This window comes from Schistocerca nitens, chromosome 2 (assembly GCF_023898315.1).
Source record: "Schistocerca nitens isolate TAMUIC-IGC-003100 chromosome 2, iqSchNite1.1, whole genome shotgun sequence".
NCBI lineage: Eukaryota > Metazoa > Arthropoda > Insecta > Orthoptera > Acrididae > Schistocerca > Schistocerca nitens.
The window spans coordinates 63149282-63175639 of record NC_064615.1 but is presented as its reverse complement, the minus strand read 5'-3'; the positions used below and the strand labels follow the sequence as shown (position 1 = coordinate 63175639).

The 26358-nt window shown below is 45.6% G+C and overlaps 1 protein-coding gene across 1 annotated transcript in view; it reads left to right on the top strand.

Annotated features, from left to right (window-relative positions):
* The window catches only part of LOC126234261 (uncharacterized), a 105483-nt gene that overhangs the window by 38301 nt on the left and 40824 nt on the right, over positions 1-26358 (top strand). Inside the window, exon 3 of the mRNA XM_049942953.1 lies at positions 2610-2784. Coding sequence (XP_049798910.1) covers positions 2610-2784 — 175 coding nt within the window. The remainder of the gene's footprint in view (positions 1-2609; positions 2785-26358) is intronic.

Below are 26358 nucleotides of genomic sequence, written 5' to 3'. Positions count from 1 at the left end.
GTCACCTCACTGCAAATTAAGAAATTGCTGACAACTGACGCGGATTTTTATTCTGTAAACATCTTAAGTGGCTCGTTTGTGGTCCTATGTTCACGGGGCATTTTTTATTGTACTTTATTTATTTAGCGTATGGCTATACATGCAACATTAATACATCAAGTGTTAGACATTAAAATCTTATAACAATCATGAATATAATTTATGTTTATATTGGTCAGTTAAAAGGTTATATCGAGGTTTGAGATCCATTCTAGCGCCGATGGGGATGCCTCCAGGAAGTCGGACCAGTTCCCTGCATATGCTCGCAAAAAGCATTCACCATGGATCTGTTGGATCGTCTGTCTAGGGGCACCGCAGTCGCATTCTGGTGACATCGCTCTTCCCCATTTGTGTAGTGAATCCGCACACCTGCCATGTCCAGTACGTATTCGATTTAATGCGGACCATATTTTCCGTGTTAGTTCCATTCCAGAGATGTTGCAGTTATAGCTCTCAAACCAGGTCTGTATTTGGTCATTTGTCTTTTGGTTCCAATCTAGTCTCCATTGTTTCATGTGGTCATAGTTATTATTTTGAAGCTGCTCAGCTGTGCGTATGGGTGGCTTTCTTGATTTCAATCGAGTGTGTCGCAGTTGTGAGAATTCTTCTTTAATTGGTAGTTCTGGTTTTGTCTCAATCTTTCTGAATTCGTGCAGTAGGGCCGCTTTTCTACGCAGGTCCGGGGGCAGGATATTACATAGCACCGGTAACCAGTACGTGGGCGTTGATTTAACAGTTCCAGAAATCAACCTCATTGTGTTATTTAATTGCCTGTCAATAAGTTTGGTGTGACAGCTATTTATCCAGACTGGAGCGCAGTACTCAGCCACAGAGAACACTAAGGCGATAGATGAGGTGCGTAATGTTTTTGCATTAGCTCCCCAAGTAGTACCGCTAAGTTTTTGAATGATGTTATTCCGTGTTCCAATTTTTGCAGTGGTGTTCTCCAGATGTTTTCGGTAAGAAAGAGTGCGATCCAATGTTATACCTAAGTACTTTGGAAACTTATTATATTTGAGGTTGGTGTTTCCGAGTTTTATGTTAATAATTTCATTTGCCATTTTGTTATTAAGATGGAATGTAGATACTTCAGTTTTGTTAGGGTTTGGCTTGAGTCTCCATTTCTTGAAATAATTGTATAGTATTTCGACGTCATTATTAAGGACTTCCTCTGTATTGAAGAGATACTTGTCTCTGGTAGCCAGTGCTATGTCATCTGCATAGCAAAATTTTCTTGACTTTGTGTTTGGGAGATCTGCTATATAGAGGTTAAACAGAAGAGGGGCCAATACGGAGCCTTGCGGAAGCCCGTTGTTAATAAGTTTTGTTTTGCTTGTCTTTCCGTTTAGGGTGACCTGGAAGGTTCTGTTACTCGGCATATTATGTATTAAGGATGTTAAAGTCTGGCAAGGAATCACTCTTAAGAGTTTGTAAATTATTCCCTCTCTCCAAACAGTATCATATGGAGATGTTAAGTCTAGAAATACAGCACTTGTTTTCAATTTCTGTTGAAAGCCAGCCTCTATGTAGGATGCTATGACAGAACTTGGTCACAGCAACTACGGCCAGGTCTGAAGCCTGCCTGTTCTATAGGTAAGTTCTCCATAATAATGCCGCTAATTCGATTATGGACAAGTCGTTTGAGAAGTTTGTATGTACAGCTAAGAAGTGCTATTGGTCTGTAGCTTAGCGGTTGGTCTGCTGGTTTCCCTGGTTTCAGCAAAGCTATTATTCTTGCCTTTTTGAATTCTCTAGTGAGATGGTTTGTAGTCAAAATGTTCGAAAAGAAATTTGCCAGCCATTTGACTACGTTCTCTACAGCGTAGGTTAGAAATTATGGATGTATGTTGTCAAAACCTGGGGCTTTGCCCGGTTTCATATCCTTGAGGGCAGTAATGACATCATCCTCAGTGAATGGTCTGGAAAGCTCTGATATATTTGGAGTATTCTTTTTTAGTGTTCTGAGTTCGCGCTTAATCATCCTGGTATGTGGTTTGTCCCTCGGAACTCTTGACATTTCGACAATGTTATTTGCAATTTTCTCTGTTGTTATGGTTGGATTTTTCTGGGCTTGTCTTGTCGTACCTCCGAGTTTACGTAACAAACTCCATGCCTTCCTGCTTGATTGAGTGAAATTCATTCTTTCAGTTGCTTCAGTCCATCGTTGTCTTCTTGCGGAATCTAGATTGTGGAGGAGGTCATCAGCTATTTCTTGGTCACCACTACTAGTAAAATCCTCATATAGCTGGTGGCATTTTGCATCCCATCCTGGGATGTATTCTTTTCGAAACCCCCTAGGGATATGTTTTCTAGCTGTGGTAATTATAGCTTTCCTGAAACGATCGTAGCATTTAGGTAGTGACGGTATAAACCGGATGCATTTATCAAGGTCTGCTGAATACATGATTGTACTATAGCATACTATTACACGTCTTAGCTTTCACTGTTGGTTGTACTATACCCTGTACAAAAATCGAATGTTTCGATGACGAGAAAACTATGCTTGCAGTAACTTAAGCTTTCACATGTTAAAACGCAACTGTAACAGCTGACCAAGCCTCTTCATGTAGGCTCGTCGCTGCTGCTGGGGAGTGACCGGGGCTTCAGTGACCAGTTCTTTGAGTTCATCGATGTGACACTGCGTGAAATTCTGAGGAATGGGGCTGGGCCGCTGCCACCACTGGATCCACTCGAGATCAGCAATCTGAGCCTGTCGCTAGGATCGGAAAGTGAAGCCTATCAACCGTAAGTGTTCACCGCAAGAGTTACATCTAAAAGATATCGTCTTTTCTCTGTCTTTATTCTTGGCTTTGATTGCCGTGTCAAATTATTACAAAGAACATCTTGTAACTAGATTAATCATCGCACTCAGTACATGTAAGGTTTTCAAGTTCTGAAAGTATCTCAGTGTTGTAATGATTGGTTTCTATGGCTTTATAAAACTGTTGGCCCCATAGGCTTTCCAACATCTGATATAATATGCTTTTCGTAGTGTTCACATAGCGATGTACAGTGAGGGCCGATACTGAATGCATTTATTAGTATAAAGTTTGATTTTTATTTTTTCACTTTATGTTCGTCAGTGCCTTCTGCGAGGCGGTAAGTCTGGTACCGCCCGCTGCGGAATCTGAATCCCCGCCAGACGTCATGGACGTCGAAGACCCCTAGAGGTCTCTGCACCATCGCGCCGTATGCTGTGGAGGCACGCGCCTCCTGGTCCGCATTTAGTGTGAGGGCGCCATAGTGGAACACGTGGTTCCAGCAGCCAATAGCGGCGCCCCCGATAGAGCATTTAAGCACCTGCCTCTCGCTCAGCCAGTGCGCCAGCTCCCCCTCCCTGATGATGCCCTTCTCCCCTCCATCTATCCCTCCTACCAACTTTTATACTCCCTCCCTCTTCCTGTGATTGTTCCTATTGGCACCCTCTCTCCCTTCTCTCCCCTTTCCCTCCCCCCTCTATCTCTCCCCCTCCACCCCCAGGCTTCCCCTACCCCCATACCTTCATTCCTCCCTCCATCTCCTCTGCCCTTGGCATCTTTGCTCTCTCCTCTCCCTCCCCCACCACCTTTTTCTCCTCTTGGCAGGTCCCCAGACTCGCACACGCTAAGTGGACATTCGTGCGCCTGAGATCATCACCATCAGTTTCTCGTGTGTGTGACATCGTGTTTGTGTTTAGTGTTCTTCGCCGTCACGCTCCTTCATTCACCTGTACTGTCGAAGTCGTCAGTGTTTGTGCGCCGTGCCGACAGTTTTTAGTGTTTTTTCGTCGAGTGTATACGGCTTCATGTCATTTGTTTTCTGTGTCTACTGTTTTTTCCCTCCACTTTGTTCAGTATCTTCTGTGTCTCCTTTGTATTTTCATTGTCAAACTTGTGGCTGAAGAGCAGCGTAGTATGCTGCTGCTGGCCCACCTTATGTAAGGTGTTTAAATAACAATAAAGAAAAAAAAAAGCTTAGCCAGTCCCACATTCCACCTGCTCTCCATCTCTCCACTCTCCATACCCTCTCCCAAGGTGGCTTCCACCAGCTCCCACTCCCTGATGATGCCCTCACCCCTCCATCTACCCATGCTATCAACTTTGATCCTCCTCTTCCACATCCTGTGTTTTTCCCGTAGGGCACCTCTCTCCCTTCTGTCCCTCTTCCCTTCCTCCCCCCTCCTCCCCCTCCTCCCCCCGGGCTTCCCCTACCCCCCCATACCTTCTTTCCTCCCCCCATCTCCTCTGCCATTGCCATCTACACTCTCCCCTCTCCCACCTCCCCCACCTTTTTCCCCTTTTGGCAGGTCGCCAGACTCCCACACGCCACGTGAACTTTCGCGCACCGGAGACCATCGCCATCAGTTTGTGTGTGAGCCGTCGTGTTTGTGCTTCAGTGTTTTCGCCGCCCACATCCATCGTTCACGTGTGTCATCTCAATGATCGGAGTTCGTGTACAGTGCTGACAGTTTTTTGTTTTTCTACACCTGTGAACGGCTTCGTGTTTTTTAATTACTGTGTCTAGTGTTTTTTGTCCACCGTTATGTTCTGTTATTCTGTGTCTTCATTGTGTCTTTTTGTACTAACTGTGGATGAAGAGCGGCGTAATGTTGCTGCTGCCAGCCCACCTTTTGTATTAGGTGTAAAATCACAATACAGAAAAGAAAAAAAGCTCAGCCAGCCAGTTTAATCTTGCTTACGTCTCCGCGACTCTGGACACATCGCCTCGCCCTAGACAGCTTATTTACTTTCTTGTTCTGTGCACGAGTGAACGTGGTTGTTAGGTTTTCTTGTGACTCCGTTGTTTCGATCTTGTTGTTGTTCGTTCTGTCCTCCGTTGGTCGTGTCCGTCCTCTCTCGTTGTGTTGTTGTTCGCTGGCCGCTCCGCGGGTCCTGCCGCGCTTTCCGTCACTTCAACCCCGGGATCGTTCCGGTCGCCGTTACAGCAGTAAGCTGCAGCGTCTCAGTCACGTTGCCCACAACCGGATAGAACCATTCTGAAACTTACCTGTTGAACCACCAGCAGCTAAATTCACGTGTTGCTGACGAGATAACGCTACCGATCTACGCGTCTTACGATCTGACCGACCAATAGGGAGGCTTGCAGGTGCTCAAGTGGGGGCGGAACCGCGGCCAGCTGCCGGGAGCGGACACGCCGTTCGCTCTCTTCTGCTGGCAGCTCTCTTAGGCAGCTGCCCATTCAGTCTCGGCGGCTTCTCCAGGCCTGCCTTTCTTTATGGCATTAAAACTTCATACAGTTTAAACTACGTATGTTTTATTCTTCTCCTCAACAGGTACTTACTGCTTTCCCCTCCTGGCCAATCCTGATGCATTTTTAACAGCAAATAAGAGATTTGAGGTGATGATTTCTAGCCGTATAATGAGCCACATTATCATTCTTATATTTCTTATTCTCCCTGCAAACATAATGTACACCATGCATCTGCACTTGAGGATAGATTCATACAGTTCGTTTGCTAGAGTCATTCATACCATTTAATGGTCCTAGAGAATATTATGGAAACGTTTCCGAGGGCACAACGCTCACTTCATTGCCGTATGTGTAGCCATCAAGAGTTTCGGAATGTTTGCCCTTCGGGTTCTAAGTCCAAAAGAGTCGATAGCTACACTACTGGCCATTAAAATTGCTACACCAAGAAGAAATGCAGATGATAAACGGGTATTCATTGGACAAATATATTATACTAGAACTGACATGTGATTACATTTTCACGCAATTTGGGTGCATAGATCCTGAGAAATCAGTACCCAGAACCACCACCTCTGGCCATAACAACAGCCTTCATATGCCTGGGCATAGAGTCAAACAGAGCTTGGATGGCGTGTACAGGTACAGCTGCCCATGCAGCTTCAACACGATACCACTGTTCATCAAGAGTAGTGACTGGCGTATTGTGATGAGCCAGTTGCTCGGCCACCATTGACCAGACGTTTTCAATTAGTGAGAGATCTGGAGAATGTGCTGGCCAGGGCAGCAGTCGAACATTTTCTGTATCCAGAAAGGCCCATACAGGACCTGCAACATGAGGTCGTGCACTATCCTGCTCAAATGTAGGGTTTCGAAGGGATCGAATGAAGGGTAGAGCCACGGGTCGTAACACATCTGAAATGTAACGTCCACTGTTCAAAGTGCCGTCAATGCGAACAAGAGGTGACCGAGAAGTGTAACCAATGGCACCCCATACCATCACGCCGGGTGATACTCCAGTATGGCGATGACGAATACACGCTTCCAATGTGCGTTCACGCGATGTCGCCAAACACGGATGCGAACATCATGATGCTGTAAACAGAAGCTGGATTCATCCGGAAAAATGACGTTTTGCCGTTTGTGCACCCAGGTTCGTCGTTGAGTACACCATCGCAGGCGCTCCTGTCTGTGATGCAGCGTCAAGGGTAACCGCAGCCATGGTCTCCGAACTGATAGTCCATGCTGCTGCAAACGTCGTCGAATTGTTCGTGCAGATGGTTGTTGTCTTGCAAACGTCCCCATCTGTTGACTCACTGATCGAGACGTGGCTGCACGACCCGTTACAGCCATGCGGATAAGATGCCTGTCATCTCGATTGCTAGTGATACGAGGCCGTTGGGATCCAGTACGGCGCTCCGTATTACCCTCCTGAACCCACCGATTCCATACTCTGCTAACAGTCAATGGATCTCGACCAACGAGAGCAGCAATGTCGCGATACGATAAACCGCAATCGCGATAGGCTACAATCCGACCTTTATCAAAGTCGGAAACGTGATGGTACCCATTTCTCCTCCTTACACTAGGCATCAGAACAACGTTACACCAGGCAACGCCGGTCAACTGCTGTTTGTGTATGAGAAATCAGTTGGAAACTTTCGTCATGTCAGCACGTTGTAGGTGTCGCCACCGGCGCCAACCTTTTGTGAATGCTCTGAAAAGCTAATCATTTGCATATAGCGTCTGTAGCACGTCATCTTCGTGGTGTAGCAATTTTAATGGCCAGTAGTGTATTTATCCCGTGATTCACTGCAAGATACGAAGGCTTGCTGAAATGTAATGCATCCGGATTTTTTACTCTGTTCGCAGTATCGGTTTAGGTGTTACATGCCACGGATATAACTCGGCCGACATTCCCGTTTCGCTGACACTAGTTCCAACCCTCTGCCGCTGGAGGGCTCAAAATTGTAGCTTGTAACATGGCGGCGTCTATCGTCACTGTGCATGCGCGTGAGAAACAGCGTGCTACATCCGAGTTCCGAATTCGAATTCGTCCACGCACGGAGCACCCTCTCCTTTAACTTGACAATGCTCGAACACACACGAGCACTGGACATCTTCAACAGTCCGGCCTCTTTGGTTCAACGACATGGAGCGGCCTCCGTACAGTCCCGACTTCGTCCCATCCCATTTTGATCTGTTTCCAGAACTTAAAGAACACCCTCCAGGGCTTCACTTTGACAGTGATGAAGCGGTGCAGGCAGAGGTGAGGTTGTGTCTCCGTCAACAAAGTCAAACATTCCAAGGTGACGCTGTCAACAAGTCTGGTCTCTCGCTGAGAGAAATGTGTTCGTCGTCTGGGTGGCTGTGTTAATTTGTAGACATGAATAAGAAATATGAAGGATGTTGATAACGTTTGTTTTGTTAGAAAGGTTTAAGAGTTTGCATACACAAATTTCGGTAGCAATACTTTTTAGCACTCTCTGGTACAAACAGACACTACTTAAGTTTCCATAATGGCAACCGGATTCAAGTTTTTCTTTTGTCAGTCAACCATTCGTCAGCAGGTGTTACGACAACACCCTCCTGATTTTGAGTCCTACTGACAGCCTTGGGAGAGCCAGCCCTGACAAAACTCTACCATCTGGTGAGCAAGATGTATCAGACAGGCGAAATACCCTCAGACTTCACGAAGAATATAATAATTCCAATGCCAAAGAAAGCAGGTGTTGACAGATGTGAAAATTACCGAAGTAACAGTTTAATAAGTCACAGCTGCAAAATACTAACGCGAATTCTTTACAGACGAATGGAGAAACTAGTAGAAGCCGACCTCGGGGAAGATCAGTTTGGATTCCGTAGAAATATTGGAACACGTGAGGCAATACTAACCCTACGACTTATCTTGGAAGCTAGATTAAGGAAAGGCAAACCTACGTTTCTAGCATTTGTAGACTTAGAGAAAGCTTTTGACAATGTTGACTGGAATACTCTCTTTCAGATTCTGAAGGTGGCAGGGGTAAAATACAGAGAGCGAAAGGCTATTTACAATTTGTACAGAAACCAAATGGCAGTTATAAGAGTTGAGGGGCATGAAAGGGAAGCAGTGGTTGGGAAGGGAGTGAGACAGGGTTGTAGCCTCTCCCCAATGTTATTCAATCTGTATATTGAGCAAGCATTGAAGGAAACGAAAGAAAAATTCGGAGTAGGTATTAAAATCCATGGAGAAGAAATAAAAACCTTGAGGTTCGCCGATGACATTGTAATTCTGTCAGAGACAGCAAAGGACTTGGAAGAGCAGTTGAATGGAATGGACAGTGTCTTGAAAGGAGGATATAATATGAACATCAACAAAAGCAAAACGAGGGTAACGAAATATATATTCAAATTAAATCAGGTGATGGTGATGGAATTAGATTAGGAAATGAGACAATTAAAGAAAATAAATGAGTTTTGGTATTTGGGAAGCAAAATTACTGATGATGGTTGAAGTAGAGAGAATATAAAATGTAGACTGGCATTGGCAAGGAAAGCGTTTCTGAAGAAGAGAAATTTGTTAACATCGAGTATAGATTTAAGTGTCAGGAAGTTGTTTCTGAAAGTATTTGTATGGAGTGAAGCTATGTATGGAAGTGAAACATGGACGATAAATAGTCTAGACAAGAAGAGAACAGAAGCTTTCGAAATGTGAAGCTACAGAAGAATGCTGAAGATTAGATGGGTAGATCACATAACTAATGGGGAGGTATTGAATAGGATTGGGGAGAAGAGAAGTTTGTGGCACAACTTGACTAGAAGAAGGGATCGGTTGGTAGGACATGTTCTGAGGCATCAAGGGATCACCAATTTAGCATTGGAGGGCAGCGTGGAGGGTAAAAATCGTAGAGGGAGACCAAGAGATGAATACACCAAGCAGATTCAGAAGGATGTAGGCTGCAGTACGTACTGAGAGATGAAGCAGCTTGCACAGGATGAGTAGCATGGAGAGCTGCACCAAACCAGTCTCAGGACTGAAGACCACAACAACAATAATGTGTTTTCCGAATGATTGCAAGAGACACGAAACACACCCCCTGTTATTTAGATGGGTTGAAACTTCTTCTTTGGTGAATTGCATATCACTTTTGCAGTGTTCACGTTTGATATCGGTTACATTTGCTGGCAACGATTCCAGTTACCTACACGTGATACACTATCAGCTTACAGGCCGATGAAGAGCCTCAAGCAGTTTGATGACATAAGCACCGAGTCTCTTATCCTGGAAGTCGGTATTCATCCGTTTTCGACGAACATGATAAATCACTTCATGTACGCTTTGTGTCTATAATGTAAAAGTACTCACGGTATCTGATCCTTTTCTACACAGGCCAAGCAGTGTAACCTACCTGCTCTCCCTGGTGCACTATGTTTACAGTGGGTGTTCTGGCACACTTCTATTACATTCGTGACGATGCCACAGCCCCTTTCTCCATGACGTCATCAAGCGACAGTTCCTGCCCTCTTTCCCTCCATTCCCCCTCCCAGTCAATCACAGCTTAGTATGGGTAAAAATGGCGTCAAATACAAACATATGCAGAAAAAAAAAGTGTTACGGAATCTTCACAGCCACCAAGGTCAAAGACAGTTATGTAAAATATTTGTCTCTGAAATGCGTGCGTGCGCGCTCCCACATACACACCACACACACACACACACACACACACACACACACACACACACACACAAACATGCTATGCTTGTGAGTACCATCACTTACTCTGTGTGTGTGTGTGTGTGTGTGAGAGAGAGAGAGAGAGAGAGAGAGAGAGAGAGAAAGAGAGAGAGAGAGGGAGGGAGGGAGAGAGAAGTCCAGTGTCCCATAACACAGAGTCCAACCAGGACTGCCAAGAGATGATACATGTGGACTCGCTAAGTTATCTTGGATGAAGTACGAACAGTATATTACTGACGAAATGAGAAGGGAAAACAAAAGTACTCTTGGAGGTTAAAATTTAGCACAATTTTTTCTATGTACAATGTTTTTGCATTCTTTGTTCGAACATTTGAGCATTGTGGCCTAGCTACAACAAGGGATATCGTACAAAGTTTTTCACTATCTGAGCAACTGCAAACAAACTAAACTGCCATCGGAAAAAATAACTCAGGTTAATGAGGGAGGAGTGTATGAACATCAGTCACAATTATGATGTTCAGTTTACACTCATTTTTAGGTATTTCCATTATTTATAGTTATTTACATTATTTACGGTTATCATTTTTATACGATAGTGACTCAAAGCTAGGGTATTCACCTTATCTAGAAATAGGAATTGCTTATCGTCCTTCACCGAAAGTGCTAATTCGCACTGTGTTATGGTCGAAACTGAGTGTAGCTTAGAATGAATTACGAAGGGCTTTCAACAAGAAACGCAACACATTTCTTTCTCGAACAATTTCGGTTGAAAAAATGCTGGTTTTTTTTTTTTTTGTGGGACATCGTGGAATATTCCCGCTTCGGTCCCCGTATTTCCATGTAGTTATAAAAACTGGTGGCACTTCACGCGAGAAGGTGAAGTCCCAACAGCGACATGCAGGACAGCCCGATTGGTTGTCCCAGTGTACAGCCGGTATGTCTGTATACACACTGCCAAAGAGTGGTGGCACCTCCATGCTCCCAACTCGAAGAGTTTGCAGTCAGATAGATTAGTTCTTCACTCAAAGACGATCTGCGTGGTCCTCATCTTCGGTCAGTCACCATTGTGACTAGCAGGAAAGGCAGCTCGCAGAGTTGAAGTGCCGTCGTCGCATAACTCCCCCCCCCCCCCCCCGCCACCACCCTTTCCCTCGCCAAATGGCTGTGGACTGCCAACTGGCAGCAAGTGGCGGCAGTTCGTCATTTGACAATCGCTTATCCTGCAGCTAATGGAGCTGGCCTTCTGTCGGCATCAGTGATGACCAAAAACTGATCACTGAGTGGAAAGAAGGAGCCGGCCGCGGTGGCCGAGCGGTTCTAGGCGCTTCAGTCCAGGGAAAGGGGAGGGGGGGGGGAGTTAGGCGACGTCGACACTTCAACTCTGTGAGCTGCCTTTCCTGCTAGTTACAATGGTGACTGACCGAAAATGAGGACCACGCAGATCATCTCTGAGTGAAGAACTAATCTATCTGGCTGCAAACTCTTCGAGTTGGGAGCATGGAAATACGGGGACTAAAGCGGGAATATTCCACGATGTCCCACAACAAAATCCCGCATTTTTTCAACCGAAATTCTTCGAGAAAAAAAATGTTGCTTTACTTGTTGAAAGCCCTTCGTAATTCATTCTAAGCTACACTCTGTTTCGACCATAACGCAATGCAAATTAGCACTTTCGGTGAAGGACGATAAGAATTTCCTATTTCTAGATATGGTGAAAACACTAGCTTGGAGCCGGCCGCGGTGGCCGAGCGGTTCTAGGCGCTTCAGTTCGGAACCGCGCGACTGCTACGGTCGCAGGTTCGAATTCTGCCTCGTGCATGGATGTGTGTGATGTCCTTAGGTTAATTAGGTTTAAGTAGTTCTAAGTTCTAGGGGACTGATGACCTCAGATGTTAAGTCCCATAGTGCTCAGAGCCTTTTGAACCAACTGGACTCGCATTCGGGAGGACGACGGTTCAGTCCCGTCTCCAGCCATCCTGATTTAGGTTTTCCGTGATTTCCCTAAATCGTTTCAGGCAAATGCCGGGATGGCTCCCTTGAAAGGGCACGGCCGATTTCCTTCCCACTCCTTCCCTAACCCGAGCTTGCGCTCCGTCTCTAATGACCTCGTTGTCGACGGGACGTTAAACACTAACCACCACCACCATCTTTTGAACCATTTTTGGAAAGAAGGAGAGATTTATATAATGATCGATGAAGTGATTCCCTTGCACGGGTGGCCGAATGTTCTCCAGTTTTTCGGGCCTGTCAGCATTCTCTGCTGAGCTAATGTTTAGTTTCAGAGCGTCAGAGCGTTCTCTTTTGCAAGGTTTACAGCCTGAAAGGGATTGGTGCATAGTCTTTACGTGTAGTCGCTCCATGCTGGCTCCTTAAAAGAATATCATTACGCCTCCTTTGCAATGACATCATGGTGGTGAATCAGGTGCTCCTGACGCTCTGTCTCGCACAGGCTGTGGTAATGTGTCCCTTGCTTGCTTGTGATCCCTAATCCCTAAGTGTTTATACGCGTTTCGCAACCACTGCATACCAGGCGGGCGCACTGCGCCTGTACATCATTCCAGACAGCTGAAAATTAGTATTCTTTTCTGTAATACTATTTTTTCTGTGGAACAATATTCACTATTTTTATTCAGACCTGTCTCACTACCACCTGACAGAAGAAATCTAAGCGAGCTTATATGATATACCGATGTTATTCGTTACAGAAAACTAAAACAATGTTTACAACATAAAATGGTTTCAAGAAAGATTCCTCGAACTTTATCATCTGCGTAAGCTCCCTGAATGAAGCCGTACATTTACACCAATGCACAAGAAAAAACGCACGAGTTCAAGCACATATTTTGTGAAAACTTTTTCCAAACTGTAGAATGATAGTGTGTCTGGATACACAATGCAAACTTGTAAAAAATGCAGGACATAAGATTAGACTTGGGAAGGCAGATATGGAGAAGCTGTATTAACTTCCAAACCAATTTTCAGACGAGTGTTACTTTTAACATTGAAGTGAACAGGTTGATGTAGTTTTTCACAAAAGCATCGCTGTAAGAATGACCTTTTGGCTACGTTGAACACCTTTATTTTGGAGTGCCGTTATGGATAGGTACTGAACAAGTTTCCGGCAAACAACATAAAACCGTGCTACACTGATAGCGTAATTTATCACACTACAATTCCAAATATTTATGAGGATATCGTGAAAGAGATCCATAAAAGTTTTAATACTTCAAGTTTTCCTGTAAATATCAGATACAATATTCACCTTATGACTATATGATAGTGCACTACACTGAGTGACACAATGGTTGATAATGTAGATTATCAGAGTATAAATTCGAATTGCCAAAACCAGTTGTCTATGTACGTATTCATTGTCATATGGGCAAAACTTTTCTAATCATAAGATTTCATTTTTCAAATGTAAGAGAGGTTGGGTTAGTGACAGACGTATTAAGTGGTAAACTTATTACAGAATTTGTCCGTCTATGAACAAACGTGTGGAGTCAAGACTGAGACTGGACTCACAATGTGCAGAGCAAAGTGGGGGGGGGGGGGGCGGTTAGTGTTTAACGTCCCGTCGACAACGAGGTCATTAGATACGGAGCGCAAGCTTGGGTTAGGGAAGGATTGGGAAGGAAGTCGGCCGTGCCCTTTCAAAGGAACCATCCCGGCATTTGCCTGAAACGATTTAGGGAAATCACGGAAAACCTAAATCAGGAAGGCTGGAGACGGGATGGAACCGTCGTCCTCCCGAATGCGAGTCCAGTGTGCTAACCACTGCGCCACCTCGCTCGGTGCGCAGAGCAAAGTGTACAAAACAATATTGTGTTAATAGGTAAACCATTTATGATTACTGGCACTGTGTGTTAAATTTGGAAGGTAAAATACCTATGCATTATGTAATTTATTCAAAACACCATGTAGTTTCTTCTATTAAACAACATAAGCTATGTTTATTTGCTCAGCATGGTCGTTTTAAACTTTCATGTAAGATGAAATCATTGAAAAATGATGATGATGATGACTGATTTTATTGTAAAAAGGTATATACCTGAAAAAGCGTGCCGGCCGCGGTGGCTGAGCGGTTCTAGCCGCTTCAGTCCGGAAACGCGCGACTGCTACGGTCGCAGGTTCGAATCCTGACTCGGGCATGAATGTGTGTGATGTCCTTAGGTTAGTTAGGTTTAAGTAGCTCCAAGTTCTAGGGGACTGATGACCTCAGATGTTAAGTCCCATAGTGCTCAGAGCCATTTGAACCATTTTGAAAAAGTGTAAACTGTTTGTATGTTTGTGTGTGTGCATGTGTTGTGCAAAAAATGTAAACTGTAGACTTAAATGCTAATTTTAATTGCAAATGATGTGAATTGACACACTGTATTCTGATTGACTAGATTACAGTTGAGATCGTCTGAAAAATATGGTTTATTATCTTGAGTGCGTCTGATTTCAGCTATGATTTATACTTTTCAGTAATTAAGAAAATTACAAATTTCGTTCATGCGTTTGTGATCAAGAGATGTCAATCATAATTGTTCATATAGCGAATTTATCGATTAATCTAAAACGATGAATGAAAAAGTATTGTACTAACAAAGTTTGCTGTTGTAGTGACAAACTATGCTAAAATGTAAACACACGTTCAGAAAAAAGAACACCTTCAACGACTAGAGATAGGACGTTCATACTCAGAGGACATGAACACTATTATGTTCTGCAGAAATGATTAGTATTTCAGTCACTACAGTTCAGCGTGTGTCCTGTTGCCTAGCAGGCATAGGGTCCACCATAGGCCCTGATAACTTCTTCCATGCTTGATGGCAGCCATGTGTATACGGCATGAGTGGCGTCCCGTGGTATAGCCATCCGTGCTGGATTCTTCTCGTTCCAATGTTCATCTGTGGTGGCTATCATCGGGCCAGAACACTGCACTCATTGTTTCTCCATATCCCACACATTTCGACTGGTAACAGGTCTGGTGATTTGGTGTGCCAGGGCAAAAAGCTGGCATTCTGTGACACCAAGTAGGCATGTATTCGTGCACAAATATGTGGTCGTGCATTGTCTTGCTGAAAAATAGCGTCCAGGGATTTGAGCAGAAAGGGTATGGCTGCAGGTCATAGGATGCCACTCACGTAGGTCACACTGGTCGTAGTGCCCTGGACACGCACCAAATGTGATTTGTGGTTGTACCCAATAACGTTCCACACCATGAGGCCTTGAGGTGGCGCCGTATGTCCTGTGCGAAGGCAATCACTGTGATGCCGCTCCCCCTGTCCGTGGCGAACCAAAATGCGGCCATCACTTCAAAACAAACAGAACCTGTATTCGTCCGAAAACACTATCTCGTGCCATTTCTGCCCCCAGTGACGTCGCCCCATACACCATTGCCGGCTAGCAAGTTTCTGCAAGTCCCTCAAAGGTAGGCGGAGAAGTGGACGATGCACAAGTAACCCACGACGTAATAAACGGTGACGGACTCTCACCCCTGATAGTGTCCGATGTATTCCACAGTTCCACTGTTGCGCCAGAGCCGAGGAGGACGCAGATCTGTCCTACATCCTGCATCCCGAATTGCCAATCGGATGAGATGTCGATCTTCTCCGGGGGGGAGGGGTCTGGGCGGTGCGACCTGACCGATCTCGTCTTGCTCTGTGTCCTACAATAATGCGCCCTCTTTCAGACTCCCTGATTTGACAGTACGGTTCGCACATACTACCGATTCGATAACCTAACGCGAAATGGAATGTAGAAGTTCCGATTTCCAAAACTAATATGCTACTGTGACGGCACTGCAACCACGGTCCGTATGACCTGAGTAAAAATGACAGGAAACTAGAAAAATGCAGGAAGCACACTTGTACTTCACCCTAATGACAGGGAGTAACAATTCATGCAAGCTGAACACGAACTACAGCCCACACACACGTTTTGCTTGGAACATAAAAATCTAGAGATGCACTTTCGTCCTCCTGGCGGCGGACACTTGTGTGATGGCTCTGAAGCAAAAATAAAGGTGGGGTTGAGTACTATGTTCGTAAAACCTGCCACGATAATTTACGTGTGTGGAATGCACGGTGGCTATTTCATTGGCACTGACTAAACTAGTCATCACAGAGAAGTGAAACATGCGAACGTAGATGTATTCAGGCAAGTAGCTTTTGAGAATGACACACTTACACTTATTTACATGTCGAATAATCCCCATATGGAACGTAGCAAATACATAAACGTGAAACTATGGTATTTTCTATGAGAATAGTGGTCAATACCATAATTTTACACGACATTTCAAAAGGGAAAACTGAACTGCAATCACCCGCAGAGTCTGAAACGGCGGCCGGCCGTAATACACAATCTAAAGTCCATCATATATACTAAGATGTTATCTGTTCTTTCGGACATGTCCGAAAGAACAGATACCATCGGTGACCATGCAGCTCGTTAGAATGAAATTACAATGAAATGAACACCTTAGCTGCTTACAGGCGTTGACATACGTCAACGGGGACAGATGAAAGTGTGTGCCCCGAGCGTGACTCGAACCCGGGATCTCCTGCTTACATGGCAGACGCTGTATCCATCTGAGCCACCGAGGACACAGAGGATAGCGCGACTGCAGGGATTTATCTCCGGCACGCCTCCCGCGAAATGGGCGGGGGCACTACGAATGTAGTGCGGGACAATACGTTGAGAATGTGGGTTTCGCGTGAGGCGTGCCGGAGATAAATCCCTGCAGCCGCGCTGTGTCCTCGGTGGCTCAGATGGATAGAGCGTCTGCCATGTAAGCTGGAGATCCCGGGTTCGAGTCTCGTTCGGGGCACACATTTTCATCTGTCCCCGTTGACGTATGTCAACGCCTGTAAGCAGCTAAGGCTGTTCATTTCATTGTAAAGTCCATCAGCACGTTGCTCAATGTGAGGTAGACTACAGTTATGTGATTCACGCCCCACGTCAGCCGCAGCCGACTGTGGTTGTAGTACAGAACAGCACCCCACCTGTCTTCAGTTAGGAGGAAGACATCTAAACAGTGTACTGATAACAGTGAATTTTGCTTTGAAAATCTTGACTATCCGTTGAATTATCACAGTGAGGAGTACCCACATTTTTTTCAACCATTCAGACGGAACGCGTAATAGCCCCCCAGAGTTCGACTAGAAGGAACAGTAATGGTATAGAGCCAGTGTCAGTAATACAGGTCAAGCAACACGAAAAAGGACAGCAACCACGAATTTGCCATCTAAGGGCTCCCAACTCCCCATGTATTCCACGTTGCATATATGACATCAGACGTCTCCATGGTTCAAATGGCTCTGAGCACTATGGGACTTAACATCTGAGGTCATCAGTCGCCTAGAACTTAGTACTACTTAAACCTAACTAACCGAAGGACATAACACACATCCATGCCCGAGGCAGGATTCGAACCTGCGACCGTAACGGTCGCGCGGTTCCAGACTGTAGCGCCTAGAACCACTCGGCCATTCCGGCCGGCCCAGATGTCTCCATAGGATTTGCAAATGAAGACAGTTGATAGGCATACATAAAATCGTTCAATGTATATCGAATAAGACTTGGCAAAATTGTCCACTGAATTATTATGTTAAGTCGTACCCATATCTGTTACAGATGAATTATCATGTTAAGTAGTTCCCATGTCTGTTACAGATGTTAAATCACAACAACTCGGAAACTGAGAGTTCCACACATTTTAGGCGAATGATAGTGATGGTAGTATAACGTCCTTTACGTTTTCAGAAAAACCGAGTCTTCCGTCCGCTTCTCCTGTACAGTATGAAGCCAAAGAATGACTCGACCCTGACCACTCTCTCTGTCGGGAAGTCTCGGTATTTGTTCCCGCATCAGTCAGTCAGTCGTAGGATTTGTATCTGCCACTTACCATTTCCTCTTTTTGAGTCAACATTTTCCTGACTGGTCTGACGTGGCCCACCACGAATTCCTCTCCTGTGCCAACCTTTTCATCTCAGAGCAACACTTAGAACCTACTTTCTCAATTATTTGCTGGACGTATTTCAATCTCTGTCTGCCCTTACAGCTTTTACCCTCCACAGCTCCCTCTAGTACCACGGAAGTTATTCCCTAATGTCTTAACAAGTGTCTTATCATCATCCACCTTCTTCTTGTCAGTGTTTTCCGTATATTCCTTTCTTCGTCGATTCTGCAGAGGACCTCCTCATTCCTTATCTTATCGGCCTCCCTTATTTTCGACATTCTTCTGTAGCATCACATCTCAAATGCTTCGATTTTCTTCTGTTGCGGTTTTCCCACAGTCCATGTTTCAGTACCGTACAATGCTGTGTTCCCAACGTACTTTCTCAGGAATTTCTCCTGCAAATTAAGGCCTATTTTTTACAGTAGCACACCTCTCGTGGCCAAGAATGCCCTTTTTGCCAGGTTTAGTCTGCTTTTTATGTGCTGTTATACAGTTATTAAATTTAATAGTTTTCATCGGTGTTTCGTGCTGTTTGCGGCGAAATAACAATTTAATAAACTTTTGGAAACGTTCGCTCGCTGTGTTTTTTAGAGTTTTCTGTGCGTTGAAGTCGTTTAGTAAATTTCGTGCTTTAGTTTCCAGCTGATGTTTCTTATTGTTTCATTTCAGTAATATTTTCATTCAGTGTTTTAACTTCTTCGAGTGTTCCAGTAGCAGCTTGAATTTTTGATTTTAGCTAGAAATTTTCTGTAATTTTGTTGGTATTGGTATTAGCTGTGAGTAGTAGTATTAACACAAGCAGTTGCCTTCTTAGTAGACAGAGAATTTCGAGACCGCTATTGTTAGTTCTATAAATAGCTCTATTGGCGTAAATTAACAACTTAGGTAGCGTGTATAGTTTTTTTTCAGTGACTGTAAAATTTTACCATGAATGAAAAGTGTGGGCTCTGTCGAAGGTTTGTGAGTAGTGGGTTACGGTGTGGGAGTCGTTCGAAGTATTTTCATTGGGGGGGGGAACGCAGTGGGCTTCTTGGTAATGCAGAGGCTGTAGTAGAAATAAGTTGCTCGAACAGTCCACGGGTGTACTGCTGGTGCATAGTCTGCAACGGGCACAATATTTCGGCGATAAGACATGTCGCCATCGTCCGGTGCGCTGACGAACATAGTTGTGCCCGTTGGACACTATGAACCAGCAGTACACCCGAGCAAGAAATACTCTGGGAGAAACTGAAGAATCATAGAAATAAGTTGATAGAGGAGCAGGAGCGTAAGATCTGTGCCCTTCATGTACAGTTACAACATGCAAAGGAGGAACTAGATAGGTTGAGCAGGGTGAAGGGTGGTGGGGAATGGGAACTGGCAGTTGGCAAGAAGGCAGCTAGGAGAAGGAGGTATTCAGACAGTTATACTTTGCGTATATGCAATAGATGTGACCAACTGTCAAAGTTGAATGGAGAGGAGCCTCTTGTAGCTGTAGATATAGGGAACATACAGCAGTCCTCAGCAGTTAGGAGGCCTAGGTCAGTTGCAAAGTCTAACAGAAAAAGGAAGGTTCTGCCTCTAGGTAGTTCCCATGGTAGAGGTGTGGGCCAGCTGTTGCAGGAAGTGTTGGAGAGTGAGTACCAGGTCATCAGCAGTGTGAAGCCTAGTACAGAACTGGCTCAAGTGACTGACAGCGTGGGAGAGCTATGTAGGAATTTTACAGAGAAGGATCAGGTACTGATAGTGGGTGGAGCAGGGAACAGTCTTCATAATGACAGGGAATATGATGTAGGTGGTCATCTGGTAAAGAGAGCTACTCAAATTGGTGGCACTAATTTGCATTTCGTGCAACTGTTTCAGCATTATGATCAGCCTCATCTTAATGTGGCTGTTAGGGGTGTTAACAAAGGGCTGGATAAGGCGCTGTTGGCGTAGGGTATGGGTCACATTTCAGTGGTGCCGCTTGAGTCTATCAGTAGACCAGGTTTCACAAGGCATGACCTGCACCTCAATAGGAATGGGAAAGGGAGGCTGGCAAGGCTTATGGGTGACAGTGTAGTGGGTGGTGGTGGGATCACGCATGGAAAAATTGCTGTAGTAGTTGGTGTTAGAGCTGCACCTTTTTTAGATTGAAGTCAGCTGATAGGTATACCTGCTTAAAGGAAGTCCCTCCAACTAAGGGCTCACCTTCAGAGGACTTCATGTTTCCAAGTAGACAAGGAATTAGCATATTTCATCAAAATATGAGGTATTAGAGATAAAGTTAGTGAGCTGCTTATAGATGTTGACTCTGAAATTATTGGTATATCAGAGCACCACTTAAATAATGGGAAAGGGAGGCTGGCAAGGCTTATGGGTGACAGTGTAGTGGGTGGTGGTGGGATCACGCATGGAAAAATTGCTGTAGTAGTTGGTGTTAGAGCTGCACCTTTTTTAGATTGAAGTCAGCTGATAGGTATACCTGCTTAAAGGAAGTCCCTCCAACTAAGGGCTCACCTTCAGAGGACTTCATGTTTCCAAGTAGACAAGTTTACCAAGTTACAGATTAGCTGGCTGTTTTTCACGGAGATCCTTGTGGGGTGGGGGAGTGGCTATGTGTGTAAAAAACAGTATTCCATTTGAGTTCATATACATACCACGGCACTGCACTGAACAGATATTTGAATGTTGTGCAGGGGCAGTTGAATTTAGTGAAACTAAACTTCTAACTGTTGTTGTTTATAGGTCCCCTAACTCTGACTTCAGAGCATTTCTGCTCAAGCTAGAGTGGGGTCTTTGTTCACTTTATAGGAAGTAACATAAATTAGTTATATGTGGTGACTTCAGTATAAATTTTGTATATGATGGTGCAAGAAAAAGGATGTTAGTACATCTCCTAAATTCATATGATCTGATCCAGAATGTTGTTTTTTTTCAACTAGGGTGCAAGGTAACAGTAGCACAGCCATATACAATATTTTTATACATTCTTCATTACTGGATGGGCATTTTGTTAGTAAGATGGTGAATGGCCTATCAGACCATGATGCACAAATTTTAACACTAAAAGGCTTTTGTACTCAAACAAATGTCACATATAATTACAAACAATGTAGGAAAGTTAATCCAACAGCAACAGAGTTTCTTAAACCTTGTCAAGGAACAACAGTGGCAGGACTTTTATAGTGCTGATAACAAGATAATAAATATAATGCTTTCCTTAACACATTTCTCATACCCTTTAAGATCTGCTCTCCTTTAGAACATTCTAAATGGGGTGCTAGCAGTAATAGGGAGCCTGGGTGGCTGACTAGTGGGATAAGGATATCATGTAGAGCAAAGTGGGAATTATATCAAAATGTTAAAAGTAGTCACAATCAAGCTACTGCCTCTAGGTGCTTAAAATGTTATTAGTAAGGCAAAGAGTATGTGGTATTCAAATAGAATAGCTAATTCACACAATAAAATTAAAATCATATGGTCAGTTCTGAAGGAAGTGTCTGGTCAGCAGCACAAGGTCGACGATATAAAGTCAGTTCGTAGTAAAAATATTTCTGTTAGTGATAATTCAGATATATGTACAGTATTTAACAATCATTTTCCGAGTGTTGCTGGTGAATTAAATAAAATTTAGTTTCTACAGGGAATCATATAACTCTCTTGGCAAATGCCTTTCCGAGACTGATGTCTGAAATACTCCTCTGTGATACAGACAAGGGGGGGATTGTTGTGGATTGGCAGGAGACCAACCCACTAAATTGAGAGGAAGCCGAAAGGCACGCGTTTAAGCTCACGCAGGCTGGCGTGAGGTCTGGAACAGGACTAGGTAATTAGAAAAAAGGAGGTAACTGCTAGAATACTTAACTTTAATCCATTAATGTTGAACATAGCTCTTGTCTGTACATTCTTTACAATATCAATAGCAACTGATAATGGCGCCTTGCTAGGTCGTAGCAAATGACGTAGCTGAAAGCTATCCTAACTATCGTCTCGGCAAATGAGAGCGTATTTTGTCAGTGAACCATCGCTAGCAAAGTCGGTTGTACAACTGGGGCGAGTGCTAGGAAGTCTCTCTAGACCTGCCGTGTGGCAGCGCTCGGTCTGCAATCACTGATAGTGGCGACACGCGGGTCCGACGTATACTAATGGCCCGCGGCCGATTTAAAGGCTACCACCTAGCAAGTGTGGTGTCTGGCGGTGACACCACATTCCTCCCCCGCAAATCGGCGCACGGTTGTGGCATAAGGCTTCCGCCCGCCGTGGGGAGGACCCCATGTTGACGTATGCGACGAGGTGGGGAGCCTAACAATAGGCGAGGCTGTGCCACCCGCACCCTGCCCTTCGATCAGAGGGGAGCTAGGAAACGCCTGAAAACCTGCTCCGGGGAGCACGCCAACATGCGGTGTATGCGCCCGCAGAGAGACAGGAGGGGCCGAAGGGTCGACCTCCATCGGGCCGGGGCACCCGACGGGCGAAGACGCCATATGGTCCGGAACGGGCAAGAGTTCCATGTCGGAGGACAACTGGGCACGGGAAGCGATCGGCGGCGCGTGACCCCGGAAGGCGCCCGCCGGTTGCAGCGACGCGTCCACTGCGGGCGTCGCCGGCGGGGGAACAGGCTGCGGCGGCGGCGGCGGCGCGCCGCCATGGGGCAAAATGGAAGGCAGCGTCGGTAACACCTGGGGCTGAGGTGAGCCAGTAGATGGGTCCCCAGGGCGCTGACCGGACGGCACCGTCGCTGAAAGCAGATGGGGAGCGGTAGAACCCGTGCGACGACGGAGGCGCAGCTGATTGAGATGCCGACGCACCTCACCAGAGGCCCCCAAAACCAGATACAGAGCGCGTCCGAGGCAGCGAAGAATGCGCCCTTCAAGCCAACGCCGTGAACCTCGATAGTGGCGGTAGTAGACAACGTCGCCTGGGGCAAAAGCAGGTGGCTGCCGCTGATGCGGCGGATGTAGCAAAGACATCAAGGTTCGATGATGACGATCAAAAAAATGGTTCAAATGGCTCTGAGCACTATGCGACTTAACTTCTGAGGTCATCAGTCGCCTAGAACTTAGAACTAATTAAACCTAACTAACCTAAGGACATCACACACATCCATGCCCGAGACAGGATTCGAACCTGCGACCGTAGCGGTCACGCGGTTCCAGACTGAAGCGCCTTTAACCGCACGGCCACACCGGCCGGCTGATGACGATCGTGGAGCAACTCAGCCGGCGAGCGACCATCTCGGGGCTGAGAGCGATACGAAGACAAAAAGAGCAATAACGCGTCCTCCCGAGAATGCGACTTTTTCAACTTCAACATCTGGGACTTGAAAGTCCGGACCAATCGTTCAGCGGCACCGTTTGACTGTGGCGAAAACGGCGCGGACGTCAGATGTTGAGTACCATTGGCCTTGGAGAATGATTGAAATTCTGCGGACATGAATTGTGGGCCATTGTCGGAAACAATAGTCTGTGGAAGACCTTCAATGCAAAAGATAGCAGATAACGCTTGGATGGTGGCAGATGACGTCGTGGAAGACATCCGGACAACAAAAGGAAAATTACTGAATGAATCTACTACAACCAACCATCGAGCATTCCAGAATGGACCACAAAATCGATGTGTAAGCGTTGCCAAGTGGAAGTGGCTTTTGGCCATGCAAAGAATTTCCGCAGTGGTGCGGATTGGTGTTCGGCACACGCCATGCAAGAAGAGCACATATTCGTAATCGCAGCATCAATTCCGAACCAAGTACAGTGCTGACGAGCAAGTTGTTTCGTTCTCACTATACCCCAATGTCCTTGGTGGAGAAGCCGTAAGACAGAGGACTGTAACGAGCGTGGGACCACGACCCTGGACTGATCATTATCAGAACGCAACAGCAAAACACCACGTCGTACAAACAGTTTCTCCTTGTGAGCAAAAAATCGGCGAACCAACGGATCCCCAATCCGTGACTTTGACAAGGGGCATTGCGTAGCAACAAAACGTAGAACGGTAGCAAGGACAGGGTCAGCAGCTGTGGCTGTAGCTACACGACGAAAATCAAGAGGAAACGATTCGACCACGTCATCGGTTTCCGCATCAATGAACATGCAAGCAAGTTCGGAGGAATCGAATGCTCTATCCTCAGCAACAGCAAGATGTCGTAGCAGTACTGTGAGAGGAAAATAGACCAGCGAATGAATTTCTGCGCTGTACGCGGAGGTACAGGCTTGTTCGGATGAAAAAGCGATGTCAAAGGTTTGTGGTCTGTGATGATGGTAAAGTGACGACCATACAAGAAATCATCAAACTTAGTAACACCAAATACGAGAGCCAAAGCTTCTTTCTCGATCTGTGAATAATTTCTTTGCGCAGACGAGAGCAATTTGGATGCAAAGGCAATAGGGCGATCGTGCGATCCATCTGTGTGCGCAAGCACAGCACCGATCACGAAATCCGAAGCATCCACCATCAACAAAAGGGGTTTCCGGGGATCGAATGGCGTAAGGCAAGTATTGGAAAGCAACGCCGATTTCAACTGGCGAAAGGCGCGTTCGCATTCCGTCGTCCAGACGAACGGAACACCTTTACGGCGTAAGCGATGAAGCGGAGCTGAAATGGAAGAGGCGTGCGGCACATATTTGTTATAATAATTAATTTTTCCCAGCACACTCTGTAGCTCCTTCAAATTCTGCGGTGAAGGCAAGTCTTGTATGGCACGGAGGTGCTCGGGACTGGGATGTATGCCTTGGGCATTGAGTACATGTCCCTGGTAGGGTAAGTCCCGAGCAAAAAACACACATTTGTCCTTCCGCAAGCGAACACCATTTTGTTGCAAAACCTGAAATAATGTTCTGAGATTGGCTAAATGTTTTTCTTCCGTCTGTCCGGAGATCACAATATCGTCCAGATAGTTTGCTGCAGTAGGGACCGACGCAAAAACAGTTTGCAGATATTGCTGAAACAATGCAGGGGCGGATGCACACCCGAATGGCAGTCGTTTGAATCGATACAAACCAAGATGCGAGTTAACCACCAAAACGCGCTGGGATTCTTCGTCCACCGGTATTTGCAAGTACGCATCTGCTAGGTCAAACTTCGAAAAATATTTACCGGGCACAGTTTGTCAAAAAGATCTTCCGGGCGGGGTAAAGGAAAAGTTGCAATCACTAGTTGTGGAGTCACTGTTGCCTTGAAGTCCACACAAAGTCTCAATTTTCCGGAAGGTTTTGGCAAAATTACTAACGGTGATGCCCAGAGAGAAGCCTGCACACGTTCAACCACACCTTGTGATTCCAAATCGTTTAATGTTCTTGCGACCTCATCACGCAATGCGTGGGGAACATTGCGCGCTCTGAAAAATTTCGGTTGCGCGTTGACTTTCAGTTCCAAATGTGCTTTATAGTTCTTAGCGCAAACAAGGCCCGGTGCAAAAATGTCTGCAAACTCTTCACATAGACGAGAAACACTGTCTGAAGGCACAGTCTGGTTCACTGATAGGACCTGATTGACTATAGACAAGTTAAACAACTGAAATAAATCTAAACCAAACAAGTTCACTGCAGAAGAAGAACGAAGGACGTACAATGACACAAGTTTTGTTTGTCCTTTGTATGTTGCAAGAAGGCTGCACTGTCCTAACACAGGGATCGCTTGTCCTGAATAACTACTTAACATTTGCGGCACACAACGGAGGTGTGCCCAGCTGTTTGTACATGTCTTGATTGATCAGTGAAACTGCAGCTCCGGTATCGAGCTGGAATGGTATCACTTTGCTGTTAATGTCCAAGTCTACAAAAAGTTTATTGTCCTGCTGACGACAAGAGCAACTGTCTCGTGCAACGTGAACTGACACTGGTACAAAATCACTTGTGACATGACGGGATTTCCGTCGATGTCGACGTACATTAGTTGTGGGACGAACACAGTCACTGTTAGAGAGAGTGGCACTGGGCGGAGTGGAATGAGTGGCATGAATTTCCATGGGCGAAGTTTCGCGAGTCTGAGTATCCTTGGTTCGATTCCGATTTTGGCGCGAAGCAAATGGCCTGGAATGGTTGTGAGCGTCCGATCTGAGCTTTTTCTGGCAAACACTCTGAACATGTCCTTTTTTATTACAGAAAAAGCAAATAGCCTGGCGTGACGGGCAATTCTCACGCGAATGTCTAGTAGCACACCGCGGGCATGATTTGAGCACTGCATTTGCTTGCCTGCACGGCACATGTGGCTGAGAGCCTGGTGGCAGCTGCGCGGACGGGCACAAGGGCTGTTTACTGTTCCGTGCAGCGCGCCCGGCGGGCCGGTTAATGTGACACACGGCTGGTGAAGTTTCAAATGATTCCTGTGCAAAGTCAAGTGTGTCCTGCCGATCCAATATGTCCATCACATGTTGAAGGGAGGGACTGACTAGTTTCAAAATATGTTCCCTTATACGAACATCAGAAACGTTCTGTGTGATTGCATCACGTACCATAGTATCTGAATAAGGGAGTCCACATTGACACTCAAAAGCCCAATCCCTAGTAAGGCCTTGCAAAGTTGCAACCCACTCCCGATTTGTTTGACC